The sequence below is a fragment of the Bactrocera latifrons genome, unplaced genomic scaffold, assembly GCF_001853355.1.
Source record: "Bactrocera latifrons isolate USDA-ARS-PBARC rearing strain unplaced genomic scaffold, ASM185335v1 scaffold_59, whole genome shotgun sequence".
Taxonomy (NCBI): domain Eukaryota; kingdom Metazoa; phylum Arthropoda; class Insecta; order Diptera; family Tephritidae; genus Bactrocera; species Bactrocera latifrons.
Genome location: NW_017537256.1, coordinates 1,051,400 through 1,076,557, shown reverse-complemented (window position 1 = coordinate 1,076,557; position 25,158 = coordinate 1,051,400). Strand labels below are relative to the sequence as shown.

The 25,158-nt window shown below is 35.5% G+C and overlaps 1 protein-coding gene across 8 annotated transcripts in view; it reads right to left on the bottom strand.

The window, feature by feature from the left end:
• Positions 1 to 1,659: 1,659 nt before the first annotated feature.
• LOC108974798 (CD109 antigen) overlaps positions 1,660 to 25,158 on the bottom strand; it is a 25,384-nt gene continuing 1,885 nt past the window's right edge. For 2 of the 8 annotated variants that reach the window (XM_018942838.1, XM_018942839.1), the window contains exons 3-11: positions 19,754 to 20,159; positions 18,769 to 19,685; positions 18,406 to 18,667; positions 18,056 to 18,323; positions 12,848 to 13,064; positions 5,186 to 5,364; positions 4,209 to 5,107; positions 2,563 to 3,105; positions 1,660 to 2,486 (exon numbers count right to left, since the gene is read on the bottom strand). In XM_018942838.1, the coding sequence (XP_018798383.1) occupies positions 1,923 to 2,486; positions 2,563 to 3,105; positions 4,209 to 5,107; positions 5,186 to 5,364; positions 12,848 to 13,064; positions 18,056 to 18,323; positions 18,406 to 18,667; positions 18,769 to 19,685; positions 19,754 to 20,159 (4,255 nt within the window). In that variant the 3' untranslated portion in view covers positions 1,660 to 1,922. Of the gene's footprint in view, positions 2,487 to 2,562; positions 3,106 to 4,208; positions 5,108 to 5,185; positions 5,365 to 6,974; positions 7,153 to 10,415; positions 10,603 to 10,934; positions 11,095 to 12,847; positions 13,065 to 16,166; positions 16,369 to 17,116; positions 17,316 to 17,749; positions 17,934 to 18,055; positions 18,324 to 18,405; positions 18,668 to 18,768; positions 19,686 to 19,753; positions 20,160 to 25,158 lie in introns of all 8 variants that reach the window. The other 6 variants (XM_018942843.1, XM_018942841.1, XM_018942840.1 and 3 more) reach the window with 6 other exon arrangements.

Below are 25,158 nucleotides of genomic sequence, written 5' to 3'. Positions count from 1 at the left end.
GATAACTGACAATTTGATACAATCTGATGTCATGCATTTCAGCTAATTTTTAAGGTGTCGTAAAAAATGCAGGAAAAAATAAAAATATAAATAAAAAATTAGCAGCGGATTAAGCATGGGTTTTAAAAAATTGACATGTTCCATACCCTCTATATCAGGTTGTTAAAAAAGTTTTGTCGTTCGATAGGAGAGAACGTTGCTCTAGCCCATTTTTTTTTTTTTKGTTTCGTTGGTAAACTCTTCATATGGACGTATGTAAAGTTTCATTTCAATCTGTCAATTTATTCTTTGTTTACAAGCCATTAAGTGTCGTCATGTCACTGTATATTTTACAATGGAAACAATTCAATATCGTGGTGTGATTAAATTCTTATTTTGGGAAGGTGTAGCACCAAAAGAAATTCACGATCGTATGTTAAAAGTGTATAAGTTGTTCACCTACAATTAAAACAGTAGATAGTTGGTTTGATACTGAGTTTAAACGGTCGTTTCAAGCCTTGAAGGTGATTCACGTGAAGGACGTCCCAAAAGCGCACCAACACTAGAAATCATAGCCACAATAGAGGATATGGTTTTGGAAGATCATCGATTGACTAAGAGAGATTTAGTAGAGACTCCATACATCTCATTTGGCAGTGTGAGCCATATTTGTGTGCGCAATGAGTGCCGCATTCGGCAACAAAGGAACAAAAACATATTCGAATATATGTATATATTTCTCAGCAACATTCTGAGCGTTTTATCAATATGGATGAGACTTGAGTCTACCACCATGATCCTGAATTCGTGTCCGGAAATCGGCCAAGAAGGTTATGGCATCCGTTTTTTTTTTTTTTTTGGGATGCGAGAGGAATTTTGTTTGTGGATTACTTACAATCTGGTGAAACAATTAATTCTGAATTTTATTGCAACCTTTTGGACTAGTTAAAGGAAAAAATACCAAAAAAGACCCGGTTTTTAGAAGAAAACAATCTTTTTTCATCAGGACAATGCACCGTGTCACAACATCATTTTGACAATGGCTGAAATCAATGAATTAAAGTTCCAGTTGAGTAAGTATTCACAAGATTTGGCCAAAAGATATATGAGTGGCAAGCGTTTTACATCAAATGAAGAGGTCATAACCGCTCTTGAAGCATATTTTGCAGACCTTGCGGATTCTCACTTCAGGGATGCGATCCACAGATTGCAGGATCGTTGGTGTAAGTGTATTAATGTTCAGGGAGATTACACTAAATGAAAAAGTTTATTTTGAATCATAAAATTGTGTTTTCAAACGACAAAACTTATTGAACAACCTGGTATTCGAACGTTTATAGCAATTTTAAACCAAAAAGAAAGTTCCAATTTAGAATAAACTAGCTTTGCATAGATCTACGGAAAAATTTAGGGATAAAGATAGTTTCAGACATAAACAAGTCTGTAAAGAAGAGTTTCTTGGGAACTCGGAATTTCGTAGGTATCGTTTTGAAAAAATTTCAGTTCCGGCCAAACCAGTTGTGGATACCGGGTTTGAAAAATATTTATATGCCCGAAAATAATTTTAATTTTGGAAAATCCTCTTATCGACATATTCTCGAATAGTTAAGCTTCGAAAATACAAAGAAAAAAATGTATCTCTAGACTAGAATACCACTTTATATTAAAGAAAATGCAGCCTTTAAATTAACATATTTTTCAATTTTATTTTGGGTAAATGTATACATTTGATATTCTAACAAATTTAGTTAGCCACTTAATTTTGATAATTATTTCATTTAAAAATATATATATACATACATACGCACATGGAAATGAACTCTTATCACAAATATAAGTACGAGTATATGATTCCGATATAAAAATTGATCACTGATATTAATTTACATTACAATTTCGCTGCTTTCAGAATGAATCGCTTGAAGTAAGGTAATGTATGTATATTAATTATTGTTTTCCTTTAATTTTTGACACGATGTACCACAATCTTCGCCCTCACATATATCACATAGTGATGAGTTAACCTGGTAATATTCGGTGGCACGACGATTTGTTTGGTAGTAGTCATAGATGCTGACCGCTGCGGGCTTTTGTTTGGCCACCGCATGTGTTTTGACAGCTCTAACGGGCACACACTTATTATCGGCCGGTTTTAAACCATCGAAATAGACAATTACCATCGAATCGGAATTTTTCGTTTCAGTACGTTTAACGCGGTCCACCGCTTCAATAGCATTGAAAGCGTCAGTTTCCGCAGTGTAGCCGGAGGGTAGTGCTATCTCCATTACAGCCATATTGGATTCCTTCTCTTGATCGGCTGCATCCGCAGGTATGTATTCGGCGCATACATCCATAATTAATAAGTTTTGGTCTTCCTTGACATTTGTTGTCACCTGGAAGCTTGGTGTTTTATCCTTTTCAGCCAAGTTATAACGATATGATAGTTGCACCATAGATGAGCCATTACCCTTGGCGGTAAAATCAACCTGGCGTGTTGTCTTCGGTAGCTTTGCACAGAAGAGATCATAATATTATTTAGGTTAGTTTATTTTAAAAGTCATAGTCGCGCTTCAATTTACTTACCACTTGTGTTTGCAGCACCAAGGAATTTTCTGCGTTAACCGCAATGGTACCTTTATTTTCCTCACCGCCGCTTGAAATAAACTCAATGTCCATCGTACCACTGCCGGCTCCAGTTTTCTCTGCAAAGCTTATGAGTGCTTGCAGCCCGACCACGGTGTCTTGTGTGGAAGCAAAACCACCGTTACTGTTGCGTTGTGAGATCAGCCATTTGACAATGGGCAAAGCATTTTCGGCGCCCTCTTTATCTAGTACGGCAAGCAGTATGTACGATGTGATCTCTACGTCATTACTATTTGGCTGCCAACGCCAGATGGCGCTGCTACCCTCAGTGGGTGCATCTACCTTGGACCACCACTTGCGATCGCTTTTCTGCTTGGCAAGACCTTGTAGTTTGGTTAGCACCTTGTCGGCTGCGGGATTTTTGGCAATTTGCAGTGCCAATGCAGCAATTGCGAGCGAGTATTGATCGTCTGTTTTATCCACGTTATCCATTAGGTATTTCATACCATTATCGACCTGCGGTTTGTACTTTTCTACGTGCTCCTGTATAAGTTTGAAATGAAAAAGATTTATGAAAGTATTGGACAACGTTTGTAGTGATAATTAAAGCTCGGCAGTGGCATAGAAATTTTTGATCGAAGATGCTTTTATCTTTGATGGGTAGATAGAGTGGCTGTCTGACGACGGCCTTTAGAAGAACTTAGGAATAACATTGCCTCACTCTATTGTCTCCTCCCTGAACCATCCAGTGCCGTTGCTGAAGTTCATCACTAGCAACCACCGAAAAATAGTCAAGAAACCCTCGAACAAAGGTTGCGCTTCATTTCCTATATAGAGCTTTGCATATACACAATAGACCTAATGTCGCAGGGCATTCCTCAATTATTTTTCTATCTAGAATATATTCTATAGGTTGCTCCTTTGCAAACCTCTTTATCTATTGTCTCCTCTCTAAATCAGCCCGAAGTCCATGACTTCGAAAAGCATTATCTAGCAACCTCCAAAATGTAGGCAAGAAACCCTCAACCGAAGATTGCTACTCATTTCCTTTACAAAGCCTTACATTCACATTTCCTGTAGGTATTTTATGGCGTTCTTAGTCTTCTGACACGCCTACCGATTAGGCAGTAAACTATTGGTACTCCTACTAGAGTTCTTATGGCATTCCTTTGGAATTTTAATAATTGACATGTGGGGTCCATATTAAATTCTTACTTATTAAATAAGTTAGGTATTACTTCCACCAAGCCTTCGCTATATTTTCAACATGTCGATTAAATATCTAGAAGTACCCAGGGGCATATAAGTTTCTCTTCTCCGTGGTCTAATTGTAGGATGGTGTCTGCTCTGGATAGTTCATCTGCTTCAGAGTTATAGTTATAGTGATATATGTCGTGAAATCGACTGCAGGTTTATGGTGAAATAGGTTGTGAGATCCACTAAGAGCTTCACTATCTGTGACGAAACCCTAGGAAACTGTTGTGATTTTAAAGCCGCAAGGTTTTTATTATCTGAGCTTATTGCTAGTTTGAAACCAAGCCTAGCTTAGCTTAAAAAAGCTTTATGGAAGCTAAATTTACGTGAAATCGCCACTACTTTCTTCACCTAATAAGCTCCATAGCTCTTCCATGCTATATTTTACTTACCACATTTTCCAGAAATGCCAACAAAACAAATGCTGTCAGGCCCAACTCATTTTGATGTGCCGAATCGAAGAGTTTTCCATATTCGGGGAAACTACCATTTGGTGATTGCTTCGACGCTAAAAAGTCCAAACCCTCTACAATAACTTTAGGATCAATATCGGTGTATTTTGCTGCTTGATGGAACGAACGCATCACATATGCTGTCAGCCAAGTGCTGCCTGACTTATCAGATTTGCCAAAAGCGCTGTACGAACCATCATCGTGTTTATAAGTTAATTCACGTTGATAACCAATTTCGAGGAATTTCTTTGCCTTTTCCGTAACTGCAGGCATACTTTTGGAGATCGCATTTAAATAATGCAAGACTAATATATTCGGCACGAAATTCACCATATTTTGTTCGCCACAGCCATAAGGCATGCGCACCAGTTTATCCAGGTTCTTCAACGTAGGGCCGAGCAAATCGCCCACCACTGAAAATTCTATGTATTCCGAGTCCGGTATAGCTTCGGCTGGTACATCTACATTTAATTTCTCATTGTGCACATTTTTATCCTTCAGATTTATGAAGACGGCACGATTTTCGTATTGTGTCACACCCTCCGGTTCCACTTTGAGCATTTGGTGTATAGCATCACCGGCCAGTGGTGTAGTTGCGGTGATTTTCAATGTGATCTGTCCAATCTTTTTGGGACGTATCATAAAGGAAATGCTGCGACCAGTATTTGACGGAACCGATACACGTTTAACGCGTTGCACCACATCTAAGGGCTTGTCTTCAATCTCATTGGTGGCTTCGGTAAAGTCATACTCATTATCCGTATTCTCCATTACGACCTCCGCATCCAAAGCTTTGTCCATATAATTGAAGATTATAACGGGTATGGCAATAACTTCGCCTAAGGTAACGAAACAAAAGTGAGGAGAAAATTTAGAAGCTTGTAGAAGTACTTTAAGTGGTGTGCGCCTTAACTTACCGCGCTTAACCGAGTAGGGTAGATTAGTTGAAACAAAGAAGGGCTGGAAGACTTGTATTTTTGTGGGATTGGCTGTAAGCGCTATGCCAGTATTGGGATTCATGGAGAAGCCAGTAACAACCCATGAAGTGATGGTGTCGGGTATCTTTTTGCTCAAAGTAAAATTGCCGCCATCCGTACTGTAGTTGAAGCGTTGAAGAAGAGGAATATAAATAGGTATACGTTATTATTAGTGACACAATTTGGTATGTGAGATAATAACACATATCAGGCAACAAGCGAAAGCGACAAGCGTGATTTAAAGTTGAACGGAAATTGCTACAAAAGTTTTTTCATATATGCGTGCATGCAGTGTTATTAGTTATATCAAGAACTAGGTGTATTTAGGTTATATTTTGTGTGTGTGTAAAAAATTATAAATTTTAAATATATGTGAATATATGTGAATATAGGAAATAATAATTTTTGGATATAAGCATGGGAAACCATTAAAAATTCATAGCTATGCACTATGAGCTCGGTAACAAAAACGGTGTACAAAGTCTAAGTGAGGATATGAGCACAGTTTTCAAAGCATATTTACAGTTAAAAGTGTGTACATGTATACGATATAACATATATATAATATAATATACAAAATGATATATAATATATTTTACAAAATGATCCTTAAACAGTAAGTCGGACTCAGAAGTAAGCAGTTAAAGTGGAAACTTCGTATCGTCACCTAAAATGGTAAATAACCAAATTTTAATTCAATATAAATGATTTCTATTTGTTTTTCTCTATTATATCGTTTTTTCTTCGGGTGTAAACTTTTGAATAGTGATCTTACGTTATTTTGGATTTTAGATGACGATATGTTTCTGAAATTATGGAATTGTGCTCCGAAAATGTTTCAAATGTATGTACTATATATTCTAATAATTATACCTTCATACTTTAGAGATTACCTTTATGTTATAGTAGTTTGAATGTACTCAACCCTTAAAAGTGATTAAAAAGTCGTAATATTTTTGTATCGGAAGTAGGTTTTCACCTAATGCAGGGGTTAATTGGAATTCGAAACGTGAGCATGTGTTTTAATTAACTCAAAATAATATCTGAAGACTAAGGGGTTACTTTTTCTGTTTTTTTTTTTTTATATTTTGGTAAATGCATTAGGAAAGTGCTACCACAGTTGTCGAATTGCTCTCAATATTGGGTGTGCGTCTCCATTGCCCGTGCATCATATAATATTTAATGGTAATACGGGTTGCCTTTTATATTTTGGGATCTGACTGCTATAATGCTCTAGTTGCAATCTGGCAATTCAGCACTTCGTCGTAAAATTTTACATTTTTGATGTTATACTTGTATATACTCAGACAGCTGTGTTGTTAACAGTAACTTAAAATATTCATCTCAGCAAACAAAATTAACGGTTTTTTACAACTTTCGATGTGGATTAACTCAGAAAGTATGCAACGTTGAATTAATTCAATTTTTTATCTATGCAGTTCTTTCAGGGATAAGTGTTTGCTATTGTTTGAGAGATTCTAGAGACGTCGCAGATCACATCAAGATGAATTTGTGCATGTGCAATGTGGTCCAAAATTAGTTTCCCTGGTGGAAACGAATGAAAAATAATGTAAATCTCAATGGAGAGTATTTTGAAAAACAATAGAGCGATTTTCGCTGATGCATATTTGGTTTTTTTTTATTTTAATCTAACCCCGAAATATAAAAGGCAACCTATGGATTATGTATTATAGTAGTCATGGAGTGAATCTTCATTTCGAAAACCTACATTTCATTATTAACGAAAATCCATGTTTCTGTAAATTCTTTACGAACTGCCTGACCGCTGTGTGCAACCATTGGACCTGTGGTTGTAGTTCTGTAAGGGAGCGCTGGATTTGTGGGTAAATATTCAGCAATAGATTCCCTAGGTGCAGGCGGTGGCAATGGGAGAGAATAGTAAATAACTAAAAAAATTTATTGCATGATTAATATTAGAGAAGAGTGCAAAGTATAAAAAAGTTATAAACAGGAATTTATGTAATAAATAAAATTCAGAGATGGGGCAACAGAGGAAAATGGTATTTAGATACTAAAAATGTATAAGTGTTTATAAAATATTAATAACTGTCATATCACTCTATTTGTCATCCCACTTGGTGGAAGAGGATCCCATATACAAGTAAACTACGATTCTGCAAAAGTCCTGGTACATATTTTGGTCTATAAAGGATATTCTAAAAACTGAAGCATTTTCATTAAGTAAAGAGTAAGTTTTAATATCTAAGCTATATGTATATCTCCAAACAAAAAACATAAAATCAATTAAATTCATAACTTAAAGTTGATAATTAAATTGACAGGCATAAATCAAGTACAGCTACATTCATTCTTCGATAAATTAAGCACTTAGGAATGAAAATTATTATCCACAAAAGCGGTTTGTTGCGCCACTACATTTAACAGAAATATTTATCAACAAAAAAAAAAAAAAAAACAATCGTACGATTTCACCAAGCAAAATTTGTAAAATATCCAATTTTCAAAAAAAATTTCACGCGCACGTAATTCGTATTGAAACTGCTTATCGCTGCCAATATCAGATGCTACGGGTGCAGCAGTTGTAGAGCTGATTGTCAACCATGTTTCTGTTGTCGACTGTTTGCGACGATTGGAGGCACCACTGATCGGCACGTTACCACCGCTGGAACCGCTCGCTGTAGGATGTCTTTTTTTTTCTATGGCGGAAGACATGCAGAACTGTATAACACAAATACATCATGGAGACAACGTGTTCATATTTAATTCTTAAGCTTAAGTAGTCATGCAAGTATTATCTTCATTAATGAAATAGTTTTATAGCCAAAAATTAAATAAATAATGACACGATTTTTCTCGGAGATGTGAACCGGTTTCAAAAAGGACACAGAAATATTGTGCCTATCGATTATTGGGACAAACTTCTTTTAAATAATTCATACGATTCGATTTTTTTTATGTAATTGAAAATTCATTAATGTTTTCAAACTTAATTATGATGAGGAAACTTTGAAAGTTTTGAGAAAAAAATAGGGAAGAATGAAGAAAGTTCAGAAATAGGCCATTAACAGCTAAATAATTTTATAATCATATAAAATGTTGCGAATAAAATTTTGAAGTCAAACTCATAACTTCATCCATAGTTTTCTGTGAGTAAATATACACCATAAGTATACTAAAATCCACATTAGTTATAAATACAACGCATTGTTGAACGTTAAGCAACCAATATGAATATATTATTTTATTACACAGCAATATTGAATATCCAATTTTCTGCAAAATTGCTACGTATTGACGGTATAACTCGCTCAGGAAAAGTCCGAGTAGTACCATAGCGGTGAACTGCATTGTATCTAAGCGCCAGGTATGATCTATTGTTGTCTAAGCCGGAGCGTTTCTCAACACCACTCCTTATGACATATAGTATGATGTTGAGAGCTGGGATGAAGAGGTGAATACGACTTAATTTTTTTTTTTATACAGTATGCAAAGCGTTTTAGAATTTTGTAGTCAAGGCAATGAAGCAGTTCGCATGATAGCAAAAATGTGTTGAAAAGAGTTCGTAGACTGCATATGGTGTTGTTCTTAGATATTAAAAAAAATTTTTTTTGAACGAACACTAATTTGAGAAAAGTGGAAAGAAGAAAGCTCAAAGAATTATTATGGTAAGAGCATGTATGGTAATAAAGCTGCTTATTCAGGCTTGAAGCGTTGTGCATTTTCTTTTATCAAGTTACTTGATATAGAATAGTGATTCAACATTTGAGCACGTCCAAGAGCGCTCTACGTAGGTGCGTATCGGTGGTTTAGTCGGTCGAGCTTGTAAATTTTTTGCGAAGTATTCTATATCGTCTATGGTATCTTCTCTCAAGGCAGCTGCTGCGACAATGAGATCGAGATCGTGAAAAATAAGCTCTTCTTCGGGTATCGGGCTTATAGTCCAGTAAATAAGTTCTGCCTCTTTTGAATTGATATTTAATAAGAAACAAATATAATGGGTGACATTAAATATAACATATAATCTCTGTTAGATCCATTAAAATGTACATACATATACAGAGTTTGTCAGAAAAATAATAGGACTGTTTTTCTTCCGATGTGACCGTACTTCGCGTGCGCGTACTGACTGGATTCGGTAGAGGGCATTCCTAGCTAACGAACGAACGTCTGGTTAGTTGTCTCCGAACATCTGGAGGGTCAGGACAAACATTTTTGCGCGACGTATTTCTGTGAGTAGAGCAGAGGTACGCGATTAAATTACGTGTTAGACTCGGTAAATCTGCGACAGAGACGTTTGATATGATCAGCAACAGGTCATGAATATTTAAGCATTATCCCGAGACAAAGAGGAATGAGCAAATCCTAAGTGAAAACGATGTTCATTGTCTTTTTTGACATCATAGACATCGTCCAGCATGAATTTGTTCATCCTGATCAAACCGTTAAAGCCAAGTTTTACGTGGAAGTCCTCAAAAGACCCACACGAAGGTTCAATCGGGTTCGACAAGAGAACGCAGCCGATTGGAGCTGCACCACATCAAAATCCCCCGGCTCACACTGCTTTTCTTGTGAACAGCTACCTAACCAAGGCTGACATCCCAACGCTTCCGTAGCCGCCCTGCCGCCCAGATGTGGCCCCATCGGAATGTTTTCTGTTTCCTTGCCTGGAAGGATCTATGAAACTCAAGCATTTTGAGACGATAGGCGAGATCCAAACAGCATGCGCCTTTCAAGGCTATTTCGGAGAACGCCTTCCGTGACGCCTTCAATGCTTGGAAATCGCGGTGGCTGCGCTGCATCGACACAGAAAGAACCTATTTTGTAAGTTTTTAAAAAGTTGTTTTAATCGACTCAGTCCTATTACTTTCTGAACAAACTCTGTATTTTAATTGAAGGTGAAGTGATTAAGACAATAAAATATAAACCACATTGTTCAAAGATTCGATCTTCTGTGGCATCTGTCATTTAGATGAGAAGCCTACTACTCGCCCCAGACACATTGAGACCAAAATAACGAGAAAACACGCTAGAGCTATGATTTAACTTTCATATTTAAATCCATAAACAATCACAATGTGCTATGTTATCGATGTACCCATGTTAGTTAATATAACAGTTATATGTATGTATGTCGTTTACATTCCAATGCGTTAAATTTGTGTAATTTAATTAATATATTTATATATACTCAATGTTTTCGTATATCCAGTCTTCCAAAAAATTTTTACGTAATTTTGGTGCTACAGGTACTGCTGTAAATGGTCGCCTAACTGATGAAGCGGCGAACATACGTCTGGGGGAAGGATAATCCGACCCAATTCTAAACATGACGCGTGGTTCCAAAGAAAACCGGTTTGCGAGAATGGGATAATACTCTGTAAGTGTGAACAGTTTATCAATTTCATATATGCCATTCTTTTAATGACGAATATGTTTGTAAAATTTACTTTCTGCTTAATATTATTTGAGGAACTACAGGGATACCAAGAAATAAAAAACGGGTTTCATAGTTGCTCTCACTGAACGCTTTAATCATTCTAATCAAGTTTTCATAACGCAATATTAAACATGAAAAACTAATTATCAAGTTCTAACAAGATCTAACTAGGTATACATGTAAAACTATACATCGTAAACTAATACATACATTACAAATGCACAAAAAGAGGGAAAACACATATGTCTGGCCAAAAAAAAATTTAATTACCTAATTCTTTGACTAAAGATCCAAATTTCGGCAAAATAAGAACGTACGAGCGTTGAAATCTCACTAGTTTTATCGCATTTTACCAGCTCCATTGCTTGTAGTGGAAGTGCTTCACATAACAGATCCTCGTCCGTTGAATCAAGGTATTTATATTCTGAAGCTAATAAGAAATACTGAGAGGGCTTTACAATAATAGAGATTTGCTGCTTGATGCTGGGGAAAGTGTTTATTTTTAGATAAAACAAGAAAAACATTAACTTCGATTGCAGTGAAGTCATAATACCTTGCACAAATACAAAGGATTTCTTGTAAGAATTTCTTTATGTATATTTAATTGTGACAAAAAGGCACCAGGAAATTGTACTTACATTCCACGAGTGTATGATATTTCGAAAACAGAAAAGTATTTTGATAAGTTGGTAGTACTGTCCTTAATTAAGATGCCAAATATGTCCGCGATCTTTCAATCAGGTTGTTTACAGCAGCTGCTTTAGTTGGTACATCTAAGTAGGACGTTGCGATTTTAAGTGGATAAAAATATCCAACAACGAATTTGTCTCAAATTTTATATTTTTAACCAATTTCGTATGCGGAATCGTTGCGAATATTGGAAATGGCTTATGGCGATTCAGTTTTATCAAAAACACAAAGCTACAGGTGGTACAAAGCCTTCAAAGACGGTCGAGAGATCGTCTCGTTCTGGAGGACCTTCGATCTTTTCAACTGATTCAAATATTAAAAATGTGAAAGACGTGGTATTTGAAAGTCATCAGGCAAATGTTAGAGAGATGGCAAGGGAGCTCGGTATACGTATATCGCGAGTCCGTTCGAATGATTTTGGTAGCTAGTTTGGGTCCTGAAACGCGTTCTTGCTTGACTCGTCCCGACAAAACTGTTTTTTTTTTTTTTTTAAAGACCACCGTAAACATATCTCTTTGGACATACGTGATCGTATGAATTCCCATCCCACATTCATAGAAATCATTATTACTGCCAATGAGGCATGGGTTAATGATTTTGTTCGGGTGAAACAAAGGTCAATAAGGAGGTATATTTGTTCGTATTGAGGCGTTTGCGTTAGAGCTTCCGTCGAAAACGACCAGAATTGTGGAAGAACAATTCGTGGACTTTACACGATGATAATGCACCATTGCATCGAGCCACGATTGTGACCGGAATTAAAGCCAAAAACGCAATGAATACCATTGATCAACCACCGTATTCACCAGATTTGACCACACCAAGTTTGCCGCTCCGTGGATTCTGTTTTCAATCGGTCAAAGAGATAAAAGTGCTTATGAAAAGTGTTTCGAGGACTGGAGGACTGAAAAAAACTCACGAGGTACTTTCTTTTTTCTTAATTTTTTTTAATAATTTTCATTTTATCAAAGAAATTTTATTCATTTCTGTGCAAATATCGGTTTTTTCTTCAAAGTTCCCAAAAAGCGGGCATAACAATTATATACAAATAGGCTTTTTTTTATTTGAGATAATCCAGCACCGTGATATTAAATTTTTCCGAGAAGCTCCACAAGAATTTCTGCCATTGCCGTATTTTTTAATACATCTCCATGAAAATTTATTAAAAGTATCGTACTGTAATCTACTATTAGCTCTTAAAAATAAATTGTAACTGTTTCAAAAAAACAAAGGAAAAAAGAAATTTGATAATGTTTTACATGAATGAACCGCCGCTTAAGTGATTTAGAGAGAGCACATATTCCCAAAAAGCCATACGTGTTTTAGCTACATATGAGTATACGTCAACTATATGTAAATAATGAAAATCCTAAATTTAAAATCAGAGTCCGCCAAAGCTATACCACTAACATTTTACATGCATATACGAGTAACAACGATGAGGCGAAGAGCGAACAGCTCTAAAGCACTCAGCAATCAACAAATAAATTTACATTTCTTGATTCATGAATATCCAGTTTTCGATAAAATTTTTTCTCAAGATTGGCGTTATAGCAGTTGCTCCAGATAAGGGTTGCGGTGATGCAGGGAGAGCTGCAGGGAGGGCTACAGGCATAAACCCGCCGGCGAATAAATTGGCTTGCGGGAAAGGTCTTCCAATAGCACCAAAAGCATAAACTGGCTGTTGAAACGCATCAAAGTAAGCATAAACTGCGAACAAAATAATTTTTGATGTCTTGTTTTTAAATATGTTTTACAGTTTCTTTTAATATATGTATATTTTTTTAATTATTTTCAAAGCACTATCCTTAGATTATTTAGGCTCGTGATGCCTCATATTTCAACGAATCTATTGTAATCGAATTCTGCTAGCGGTTTTGACTGGAAATTCTGACACGTTGATATATAGTGAAGATCACAGATCCAGTGCAAATGATATTAGGACACATTGTTGTTGTTTGATATAAATTCACAAAAAATCATATGTTCTCATGAAGAAAAACTAGAAAAGTCTTCAACATTAGCTTGCAACAAAACAATTTATTGCATTCAGCGTAGGAGAAATTGGCAGACAATTTTTAAACATATATTGTGTTCTAAAAATACGGTGCATAATTGTTGATAGAGTGGAAAACAATAAACAATAAGTGTTAAAAAAAATGTTGTGGTTAAATGTGCAAAATGTAATAGTCGTGACGGCTGTATATTTTCTCTAAACGATGTCACTAACGCATCAATTGAAAACTCCCCAACTTTAGGCGCATAGATAGGGCTACTAAAATTAAAGCTGTCGGATCACTAGTTTTAGTAGAATTATATCAATACAGTTGGTTTGATGACGAGTTTCCGGACTCTGCCTCAGGATAATCAACCATCAAGGATTGATAAGCTAAATTTAGATGGGGTGAAATGGATACGCAGACGGTGCACGCAGTGGACGACCAAAAAAAATTTTTACCGACGAAAACATCAAACAACTCAACAAAATGATTTTGGATGACCATACAGTAAAGTTATTTGAGAGATCTAAGAGTCTAAAGATCTCAAAGAAACATATTGGATGGATTGTGAATAAATATTTGGGTATTTGTTCTAAGAAAAGTGGTTGCTGTTCGAGGTCACTTTTGACCAATAAATATTACCGACGAGGTGATGATTCGAAGCAGTGTTTGTGGATGTTAAATCTTAATAAAACCGAATAATAAGTGAGTGAAAACAATGGTAAAAATTTATGAATTGGTCTTCGAATTGCTTTCGCATCCACCGTATTCTCCAGAACTGATCTCCAGCGAGTACTTCCTGTTCACGTATCTCGAAAGAATTTTCGAAGAGAAAAAAGTTTATGTTGAATAAAAAAACGAATTTCGCCAAAAATATGTGATTTAATATGGTATACCGGGGAGTCGTCAATTGACGTGCTATTGTAATATAATAGTAGTATGCGTAATATGTATGTATGTACAAAATGAAATGAGTTTCTTCAACCTAAATGATTGGAAAGAAAAACTATTTTGTAGGAAATCAAATATTTTTTTTTTTACATTTTGATAAAATTATAAATACATACTTTAAATATATCATTATGTAAATTTATTTTGTGTATTTTTTTTTCAAAAGTTCGTGATTTAAATTAATCCGCCTAATAAATTTATGTTTGGTTAACCATTTGCAGATTATTTCGTGTACAGTGCGTTCAAAAAATAACGTTTCCGTTTACAAAAATGCTGGCAGCGTTCATTGGGAAAAATGTTGTAATATAAAATATATTGTTCTGTTAAATTTGGTTGGCGGTGATAGCTATATCCTCCACGCAGTTACTGACTGGTCAATGGTCGTCGCTGCCTTCACCGACTAGGCTTGTCAACTGTTCTAGTTCTTATAACAGGATTGGACGATGCTGGCAGGTGGCGTCTAGCTGAGGCAGAGGTATATGTATAACCATTCTTCGCTTTCCAATAAACACGCTTTGCTTACAGAATTAGGGAGTGGTTCAAAGCAGTGGAGCTGAAACTGCTAGATACGGGCTGAATGATTGGCGTGAGAGTGTAAGTTAACCTATACGATAGCTGACGTTTATTTAATACTTAATCCAATCTCCCGGATTGTCTCCTATAGCCTGACATCTTTGACGGCACATTACATAGGGTTGTGCTTGATAGCTAATCCAAAGATCGTACTTAGACTACTATAAACGCACCTTTGTGATATCATAAAAATAATTGGAACTTAAAAGTCAATCAGGTGTGCACAGGCATTTAATTTCTATTCCCGTTCGTTCAATGGGACATCTAAACGTGTGAACTCTCAAGTGTTGAGTTTATTCCACCTCGTCTTCTTCCAAACAGCTTCTGTAGCTTGCGTCCGGTGAGGAGTCTATCTTACAGACTGGACGCCGATAAGGCAATGGCCTGTGAGAAACCCCACCACTGAGGGAGACTAACCTTACTGAGTACAAAAAGCTCACTAACTAAATCTCTTAAGATCAATCTTGAACTAAAAGGCCAGTAGTAAAAACACGAGGAGAGGAAAGCACTGATCCGTTCTCATTCCTCTGATAGCGGAGCTAGGGTACCCTTCCTTGTGAGCTCATTAGCTTTACAGTTTCCTGCGATTTCGCTGAGGCCATACTAGACTTATAAAATAGCAACTTAACGAGGTTAGACATTTCTTAATTAGCTTTGAACGCACGATTAATGAACTCTAAGCTCGTATTCTCGCCCTGCTATCAAAATAGATTGTCACTACCTCGAAGGAGGCCACCTGAAAGGCAGGTACATCGGCTTGAAAAACCTTGCATTAGATAGGGAGTTTGAAACTGAAGTTGATAGAGAATTTCAGACAATATTCCTTTCCATCATCTCCAACTTTGATGGCAATTTGCCTCTAGTTTTTAGGCATATTCCACAAGAATGGAATATTTTGCCGACGTTAAATGTTTCCTTGATATTTTGGCTTTCATTAAAGCCCAAACATTCTCTATTGGATTGGCCAATCTAAAGTCGAAAGTCTTTTCTTGGCTTGTCAAAGGAGAAACGTTATTTTCGGAACTCACTGTTCAACAATCGCACTCGGCTATATTAGCAAGTTAGGTGATGTTGATTGAGTATTGAAACGCAAAAATCTTAGCATATAACATATAATATGTTTGACGACTGCGTTGTTACAGACATTTAGGTCTGATGTGGATGTGCTTTTGGCAATTGCCTACATATATATAGTATGTACATATTTGTAAGAAATCATGAACACGGGGTTATGGACTTATGTATGTTTGTGTGCATAAAAGTATCTACACTCTAATTTGCAACTAACATTTCACCATCACCAGTTGAAAAACTATCGTAAATCCAAGCTTCAGTAAAGTCCTTACGAATTTTCGTAGGACGTGGTAAACTTGGTGAAAATCTCGGCGAATTAAACGAACTTTGTACATAAAATGATGGATGGGGTATATTCACCAAACCCGTTCGCATATCATCCGTACGTGCTCTCAAGAAATAATAACGGGGTACACCTATAAATAGATATGCAAAAAGATACTACTATAATTGCACATGCTGATTTGCATATTCAACAAAACCGTTCCACAACAAGCAACATTCAATTGTTAAGAGAATTGTTCAGTAAGCAGGCGATCGCATATATACTTAAAATAATATAGTACAACGAGAAGTTTGAGTAATTTACAGGATTTGTATACACACGGAGCTGTAATTGATCAAATGCAGACTAGTTTAAGTCGATGATAACTGTTAAACGGGGTTATGCATTGATATAATTGCTTTCGCAATCTATCCATAAGTAGCTGAAGGCATATTTACGTCATCGCGATTATATTATATATATATTCCAAACTATAAACGTTCAATTATTTCGTTGTTTCAAAAAACCAAAAAAAAAAAAAAAAAAAAAAAAAAAAAAAAAAAAAAAAAAAAAAAAAAAAAAAAAAAAAAAAAAATAAGAAATAAAAAAATTGGGCATCACTTACAACAACTGAAAAAAGTTGGAAAACAGTTATGTGTAAGTCAAATTTCTAATGAAGGTGGAACGTGTGTTCCTGAGAAAACCGGCTGCTGTTATACTCGTAAGACCTACCAAAAAGTGCTTTGTGCTCTTTTTTGTTTTGTTATTGGTTGTTGATTTTTTAATGTTTTTGTTATTTTTTTATGTTTAGCTTTGCAATGGTTGTATTTTTTTTGGAGTGCTCCGTATGCATACGATTCCTTTAAATGTACACACGAAGTAATCTTTCTTTAACCAACCCTTCAATGCCACTCGTAGAGTCACTTTTATGCCAAATCCACACTTCATTGAAATGTTTACGTACTATGGGTGTGGTCTCGGATGTTTGCGTCGACACACTATTAGCGTCGAAACGATCTATGGAGTCTGTTTCATCTTCTGAGTCAAATAGAATGTGTGAGTCTAATTCGAAATCTGCTTCAAGCATATATAAAGGTTCTAGAAAAAAAGTGAATACTATATAGCTAATAACAAAATTAAAAAAAAAAAAAATAAAAATCAACAATCCAAGTATAGTTTTAACGTAGGTAGGTACAGTTTGTGTGAGTGAGTAATATAGGCGTGGCCTTTTGTACCACTCAGATTTATTTAGCTTAGTATTTAGTGTCCTTCACCGCGATTATTAATGTACTCAATTAGTTTCCAATTGTTTTGAACATTTTAAGCCATAACTACTTCATTTCTAGGCAGCGTTATTTTCTTAAATTATCTAAACTGAACCGCACATGCTAAATATTTACAACCGTAGAACCGTTGAACCATAGGCAACGATCGAAATCTCTACAAATATTATTTTTAGTCACCACTGTTAGGCATAAGAGTTGCTTTAGTGTGTACGTTTTTCCTTGCTGCAGCAATACACTGAAACGAACCTATTAAGTAGTGTCCAAATCCAGCTTTCTAAAAACATTTTTCGTATCGGCAATGCGCCATAAGCCGAAGGATCAATTGTCCGATCTGTAATATCTCGATGCATGGGCTCATCGTTGAGAGCAACTTCAAAATACTCATCGTTTAGCACGCTATCAGCAAGTGCCAGTGGTGATGGGTATAACTCTTGGATTAACATAGATACATATGTTTAGGCGCTCAACATTGTTAAGGTAATATTATAGGATTTCTTACAAAGCAATGTTAAAAAAATGTTTCATGGAATACTAATTTAACTTTGTACTTACCATCATTGTAGGGATAATTGGCATTTGTCATTGTTACCACACCGGATTCCTGTCCGGGATAGCGTCCATAGCCTCGCATCCATGGTGTGCTAGCATCATAGTCGCCTAAAGTGTTGAATATCTGTTCCTGGGTTATGTCATTGCCCGATTTGAGTAATAGCACGCTCTGATCAACACCGAGCAAACCGACAAATGAATCAGGATCTGTTGTTATATGAAGCTGTACCTGCTCGCCAGGTTTCGCTTGCGGTTGGGCGCTAATGTCGATCTATACAAAAAAAAAAAATATTAGTAAAAAGTAGTAAGCGTATACTTGATTTTATTTTATTTTTTTAAATTTCAGAACTTACGGTATTTTCGAATTGTTTTTCAAACTGTATCGCCTTTTCTTCGAAACGCAAGTTATTGTCGTAGACATAATGTACGTATAAGCTGGCTTTCGGTATCATTTCGAAGGTGGGTATAAATTTGATGGTCTGCGATTGTCGCCCCTCCGGCACATCGACATATTCACTCTTCCAGATATTGCCGCGTGCAACAATGGTGTACACAAAGTATGGGATTTTTTCACTCGATGTTACCTCCACCACAACTGGCTTGCCCAGACGAGGTCTGCATATAAATTATCGAATGTGTATGTATATAATTATAAGTGTTTTATTTATAGGTACTCTGTGTCTCAATTATATTTTCGAAATCATTTGTGAACTTACTTCTTTGTGTTCACCGACAATTTCAGCAACTCCGGTGTATCGAGTGTTGGTATAAATTTAGATATTGAGCTAAGATATGTTGTTGTATCTAAGAATTCACATTTTACGGTATAATAACGATCTGTTTCGGCCAAAGTAAACTCAAATGTAGCCATGCCGTGTTCGTCAAGATTTGACTCAAATTCCATAATTTTATCTGCTTCCTTTGGAGTAGTAGCTTCATATTTAGACAGGTAATCTCTGAACATATAATCACGTGGTGGATGCACAGTCAATTTTGCTTTATTCTTTGTATCAGACACCGGCGAGCCATCCACATTCTTCACAACAACGGTAATTTTGGTCGGTTTGCCAGGTTGATAATTGGTCGGCACGTTAACACCTTCGATGCGATAGCGCTCGGAATGCAAGTTAATAGTAGCTGTGGCATTTTGTGTATTGCCAGTGAGTTTCTCCTTCATCGTAGCCAATACTTTCAATGGCGGCACATATGTGCGCTCACCACCGATACTTAAGTCCTTACTTAAATCAAATTCAACATGTCCTTTGCCGTCGACATAAACCATTTTGGTTGCTTCTGGTTGAATATTCATGCCATAATGATGATATAGGGGTTTAATGGATACCGTTGCTGTGCCTTCAACAGATTTACCGTAGGTGTACTTTGAACGCACGGTCACCTTAATGATGCCATCCGGTATGGCTACATCCTTGGCGGTTTCAATAGACACTTCAAATTTTGGCAATACATATTTGGCCACCTCAAAGGACTTGGATACCGGTGATTGACCCTCAATAACGACCTCGATATTCCAATCGCCGAGCACAGGTTGTTCGGACAGTTGAAATTCACCGGTGTAAACACCTTTAATCAACTTAACGTCCTGCAATTGTTTGATACGATTCCGTGCGCCATCCTATATAAAATTTAAATTTGACGTTATTAAAAGTGTTTACTTTCAGTTTATTTTCTCAGAATACGTACATTAATCAGTATAGAGATGGGCTGCTCAATTTTTGCTGGACGCGTATTGGCATCCAAAAATAGTACACGAAACTGCACTAAGTCGCCTGGTTTATAGGTGGCCTTATCTGTTTGTATGAACGTGGCTGGCTTGTAGTCGGCATAATTAAGCTTTGTTGAATTCTCGAAGATGAGCCCGGACACGCCTTTCGCTACCAGACTATAAGCACCATCCTGCAGTTGTGGCACATCAAATTCAACATTTTCTGTGGACATCGGCTGCAGCTCTACGGTTTTGGTCTCATTATACGAGGGACCCATAATGCTAACATCTATTTTGGTTGGTCCTTCAGCCTTGTGCACTGAAACGGCTACATTGTATTTAAATTTGGAGCGGATCGTTCCAGGTCCGATTACTGAATAATGTCTGTGTAATGAAAAATGGATACAGTTTTTTTTTTTCAAATTATTGCTGATATAATGGCTTTTAATGTGTTTGTGTGTTGTCTAACTTATTTTGACTGCGAGCCAGCCTTGTTCTCGAACCTGTTGATTACTTCTAATATTAAGGTCATTGAACTGTTTCAAATACAATCGTGCATCTCGTTTTTGCTGCGTTAATTTATGCATTTTTTTGTAATTATCAACAAATTAATTACATAGAAAATTTTGTTTAATATTCATTTGAAATAGTAGGTAGGTACATATACATATATATACATATATATACATATTAGGTCAGGCGCTTCAAATACATGCTATTTTTCCAGTAAAAAAATAAGAACAAAAAGCAAAAAAATTACATATTTAATTAATTTTTGGTTTTTAATTGTTCTATAAGGTATGTATTGGGTAGTCGAAAAAGTATTTTCGTATTTTGTCAATAGATGTCGTTGCAGTCGTATATCTCCAGTGCTACCAATCATACTGTGTTATGCAGTAAAGTGTTGGAAAGGTGAGGGCTTTAAGCTTCATTTAACCAACAAAAAGCTAAATTCGGAGAAGTTGAAAAAAAGTTACAGCTGTTTATTGTTTGTGAAATTTACGTAGACGATGCTGCATCAATTCGTGTAGCACAACAATGGTTCGCTCGCTTCAGTTCAGGAAATTTCGATTTACATATACTGAGGAAAGTTTTACACTGACGGAATAATGTCTCTAGCAGAAAAATGGCAAAAAGTGGTCGGCCAAAGTGGTGCATATTTGTTTATTTATTTATTAGTATATATAAATAAAAAAAACAAATATGTTGAAGTTTGATTCGAAATACGAAAAAGCTTTTTCGACTACCAAATATTTAAATTATCAAGATTTCGAGCTGAGTCGGTTTAGCCATGTCTATCTGCCCATATATACGCGAAGTATTCCCTCAATTTTTGAGATATCGATCTAAAATTTTTCACAGGTCGTTTTCTTTCCCAGAAGCCGCTCATTTGTAGGAACGTCCGATATTGGATCGTTATAGATTGAAAGAAATTTTGTACGGGTTATTGTCTAAGGCAATGTTGAAGTCTCTGCAGAAAGTGTTCGGATCGTGCCACTAATGCTATAGGAGCTGCCATAGCAACTGACCGATTAAAGCTCTTGTAAGTAATATTTGCATTTGTGTAGGTTATAATAGCCTCGATGCAACTGAAATTAACCTTTTCTTGCTTTCATAATATTTTCCGTTACAAATTTACTTAGATTATAACTTATCTTTTTAATATACTTTCCACATTAGTTGATTGCAGATAAATATTTCAACTTTTTTTTTTTTCATTAGTGATCCACAATAAGTATACAAACATGCCACACCGAAATGAACAATCAATTCAAACAAGTTTCGACGCCTAAAAGATTGTATGGTACATATACGTACCAACTCACATATAGAATTTATACGAGTGTGTGCACTGCCTTGCAGCTGTTTAGATTTCATACAAGTAAAAGCTTATTTAAAATTCCTCTTAATTTGCTCAGTATTAAGTCAAGAGGTCAGAACTAGCATCTGATAACCTCTGCACATGAGTTTTTTTTCCAGCATTAGTCACGAATCGTATTGTTTGTTGTATATTATGCCGGCTCGTTTAATAAAATATGCCAAAATAGAACAAATAGAACGCAAGTTTCTAAATAAATAATTAAGTTATACTATCTCATTTCACACGTATGTATGTGTATTAGGGTGTGTGAGTGTTGATAGTACCTGTACCCAGCACATTTTCTTCTTGTCTCACATACCATATGTTCGATCGCAATATTGATTTTAGTTCATAATCGCGGTTCAGTGTCTGTAAACACTGAAAATGGCGTCAAATAGTATACCAAAACAGCAAATCCCGTTAACTTTTTCTGCGATGAAGCAATAATACCGTTTGACTGATCTATTTATATAACATCTTGAATATAGCAATCCGATTTCAAGTATTTTTTTGGATATAGTATCACTGCCTTAGACAATAACCCTTGGAAATTGTAATGATCAGCATCTTAGTGAGAAGAGGACGGGTGTAAAACTTCATATCGATATCTGAAAAACTGAGGGACATGGCTAAGTCGACTCGGTTAGTCAATCTGATCATTTATAAACTATAAGTATATTTTATAGGGTCTTGTGACAAATTTAAAATACTCTAATGCGGGTATAAAAAGTGGAATACAAATAAAAATTAACATAATATCATTATACACTAGGTTATTAATCAGTTTTTAATAAGCAACTGGAAATAGTCTCATTGTTTGATTGCGCTTGAACTTGATCAGCTGAAAGTCTTAGCATTAAGTGATTGAGTTTTTGAGCATATAAATAATAAAATAATATAATGCTTGAAAAAAAGTTTGACACCGTCCAGACAAGTCATAGCGATCCTCAGATTAAAAACCAAAAATTATATACGTAACATATGTATGTGTGTAAGTACACAAGTAAACACAATAGCAACCAAGCTCTGAGCTATAATTCAATTTAGCCGGTTTTTACGTTTTTATTTGTTGTGAGAAAGGCTTGGCGCACAGCGAGAAAACAGCTGATGCTAATATACACACATACGCATAAATAAATAAATGCCTTGTAGGAAATTTCAACAACGCCGCAAAGATGATAGTTTTGCTCAAATTTTGTTTTATCTTGGTATTTATTTTTCGAAAAGCGAAAAGAAATACTTACAAAACGATTCATTGTGATCAACAATATTGTGGTTATAGTAAATTTATCTTAATTTAAACAATGCTTATCACATTAAGAAAAAGTTTCTGAAATTTAATTAACAATTAATTAAAAATATTAGGTAGTCGAAAAAGTCTTTCGTATTTTGTCGTTGCAGTCGTATATCCCCAATGCAACCAATCACATTGTGTCATATCACATAGTGTTGGAAAGGAGAGATTTTAAGCAAAACTTAACCAATTAAATTCGGGGAAGTTGGAAAAAAGTTGCAGATCAAAAATGAGTAAAAGTAATCAAGAAATTCGCTATATTTTCATATTTTTGCATAAATATTGGAATGCAACCAATGAAATTTGTGAAGTTTACGTAGACGATGCTGTATCAGTTCATGTAGCTTAACAATGGTTGGCTCGCTTCCGTTCAGGAAATTTCGGAATTTCGATTTACACTGATGGAATAATGTCTCTAGCGGAAAAATGGAAAAAAGTATTGGACCATAATGGTACATATTTGTTTATTTATTTAATATTTTAAATATAAAAAAAGTAAGTTGAAGTTTGATTAGAAATACGAAAAGAATTTTCGACAAGCCAATATTTTAGAAAAGTGACAATAATTTAAATTTAATAAATACTAAAATATAGAAAAATAATAATAAGTTTAATTTAGTAAATTATTTTTACTGTGCAAGGCATCATTTTCTCTGCGTGGCACCAAGAAATAAATAACCATTTAATAGACACATGTACCTTGTAAGTATCGGCTAAGTACTACGTGCGCGCCTCGCAATTGCGAAAGGGAATTCCCGGCGTACAAATCATAATAATGATGTTTTGCTTTGTACAATCTTCTTACCCGCTGGCATTGTTCAACGTAAATAACATGCAAATCATGTACTTATAAACACGTACATACAGACGAAAATATTTCCGGGAACGATTAAATTTTTCTAATGGAAGAAATGCCAAATAGTTTCTATTTGTGCTATTAACCACATTAAAAATTTATTTTATTATAAGGTCGATGCAACAAAAAAAAAAAAAAAAAAAAAAAAAAAAAACTGGTTTTTAGCCGTCTCATTGTTATTAAGCAATAATTATAGTTTTTTAGAAAAACTCATGTACCTAAACTTCGAGATGATATTATCAGAGAAATACAAGATTCATTAGTAAAATTCATTAGCGTAATTGATTTTTGGTGTTTTTTCAGCTTTCCAGAACTTTCCTGAAACATGTATTCAACTTAAGCTGATTTTCGATTTTTTCTAACTTTTCAGGAATTTCTGTGGAAACCTTTAATAAATATAAAAAATGGGACTATTAGTAGATTTTTCTTTTGACAAACATCCTTTCCTAGGCAAATACATAGCTGCTGATTTCTTGAGAAGTTATTCAAGTGAGTACAGGTGAAATAACAGTTGAAAACGAGTTTAAGATAAGTTAAAAATATGACAAGTTTATTTTAAAAAAATTGCTTTTATATAAATTTTAACTAATTTTGTTTCGAAACCATAAAGTCATATTAAAACTCACATTATCCCCTTTGGCATGATTTTTACAGCTCGTGGCGGCCATGTTTATTTACGGATTTGTGTCCAATTTCGTCTGTGTGTTCAGTAAAGTTTGCCATTTCATCATGCCACTTTTCACTTTGGTACAACAATTGGAAATTGTTAAAGCTTATAAGAGAACGTGATTCCGGTGGCTACTGTAAGAGGTCGTCATAGACTAGGCTTAAGTGATTTGGGTTTAATGGCTTCATCAACAAACAAAATTGTCATCATTGGGGAGAGTCAAATCCTTATGGGAAATGCAATTGCGTTCCCAAAAATTGATCGTTTGGTTCGAATTGTAGAATGGCGGCATCATCTTGCCTTATTTCTTATTATAACATGACATTTTTTCCCTTGGAGTTTGTTGAATTTGTTGCGGACGATCTTTATTTACAACGAGACGCGCCGGTTCATGTTTCATGTCTAATCATGGGAAATGGCCTAGTCAAATGGCCGCCAAGATCATGCAATTTAAGGCTTACAGATAATTTTCTCTAGGGGTATGTCGAATCAAAGGTTAACGCCAAACAACCAGCAACGCTTGGGGTACTCGGAAGACAATATTCAGCGCCCTATAATCGATGTTTCACTCGAAATGCTGCACCGGGTCATCGAAAAATGGCGAACCGTATTTTTTGACAAGTAAGTTTTATCAAAATATCTCAAGTGTTACTCAATTTACAACCTCCATTGATTTCAACTTTTTTCGTCATCCTTATAATTTAT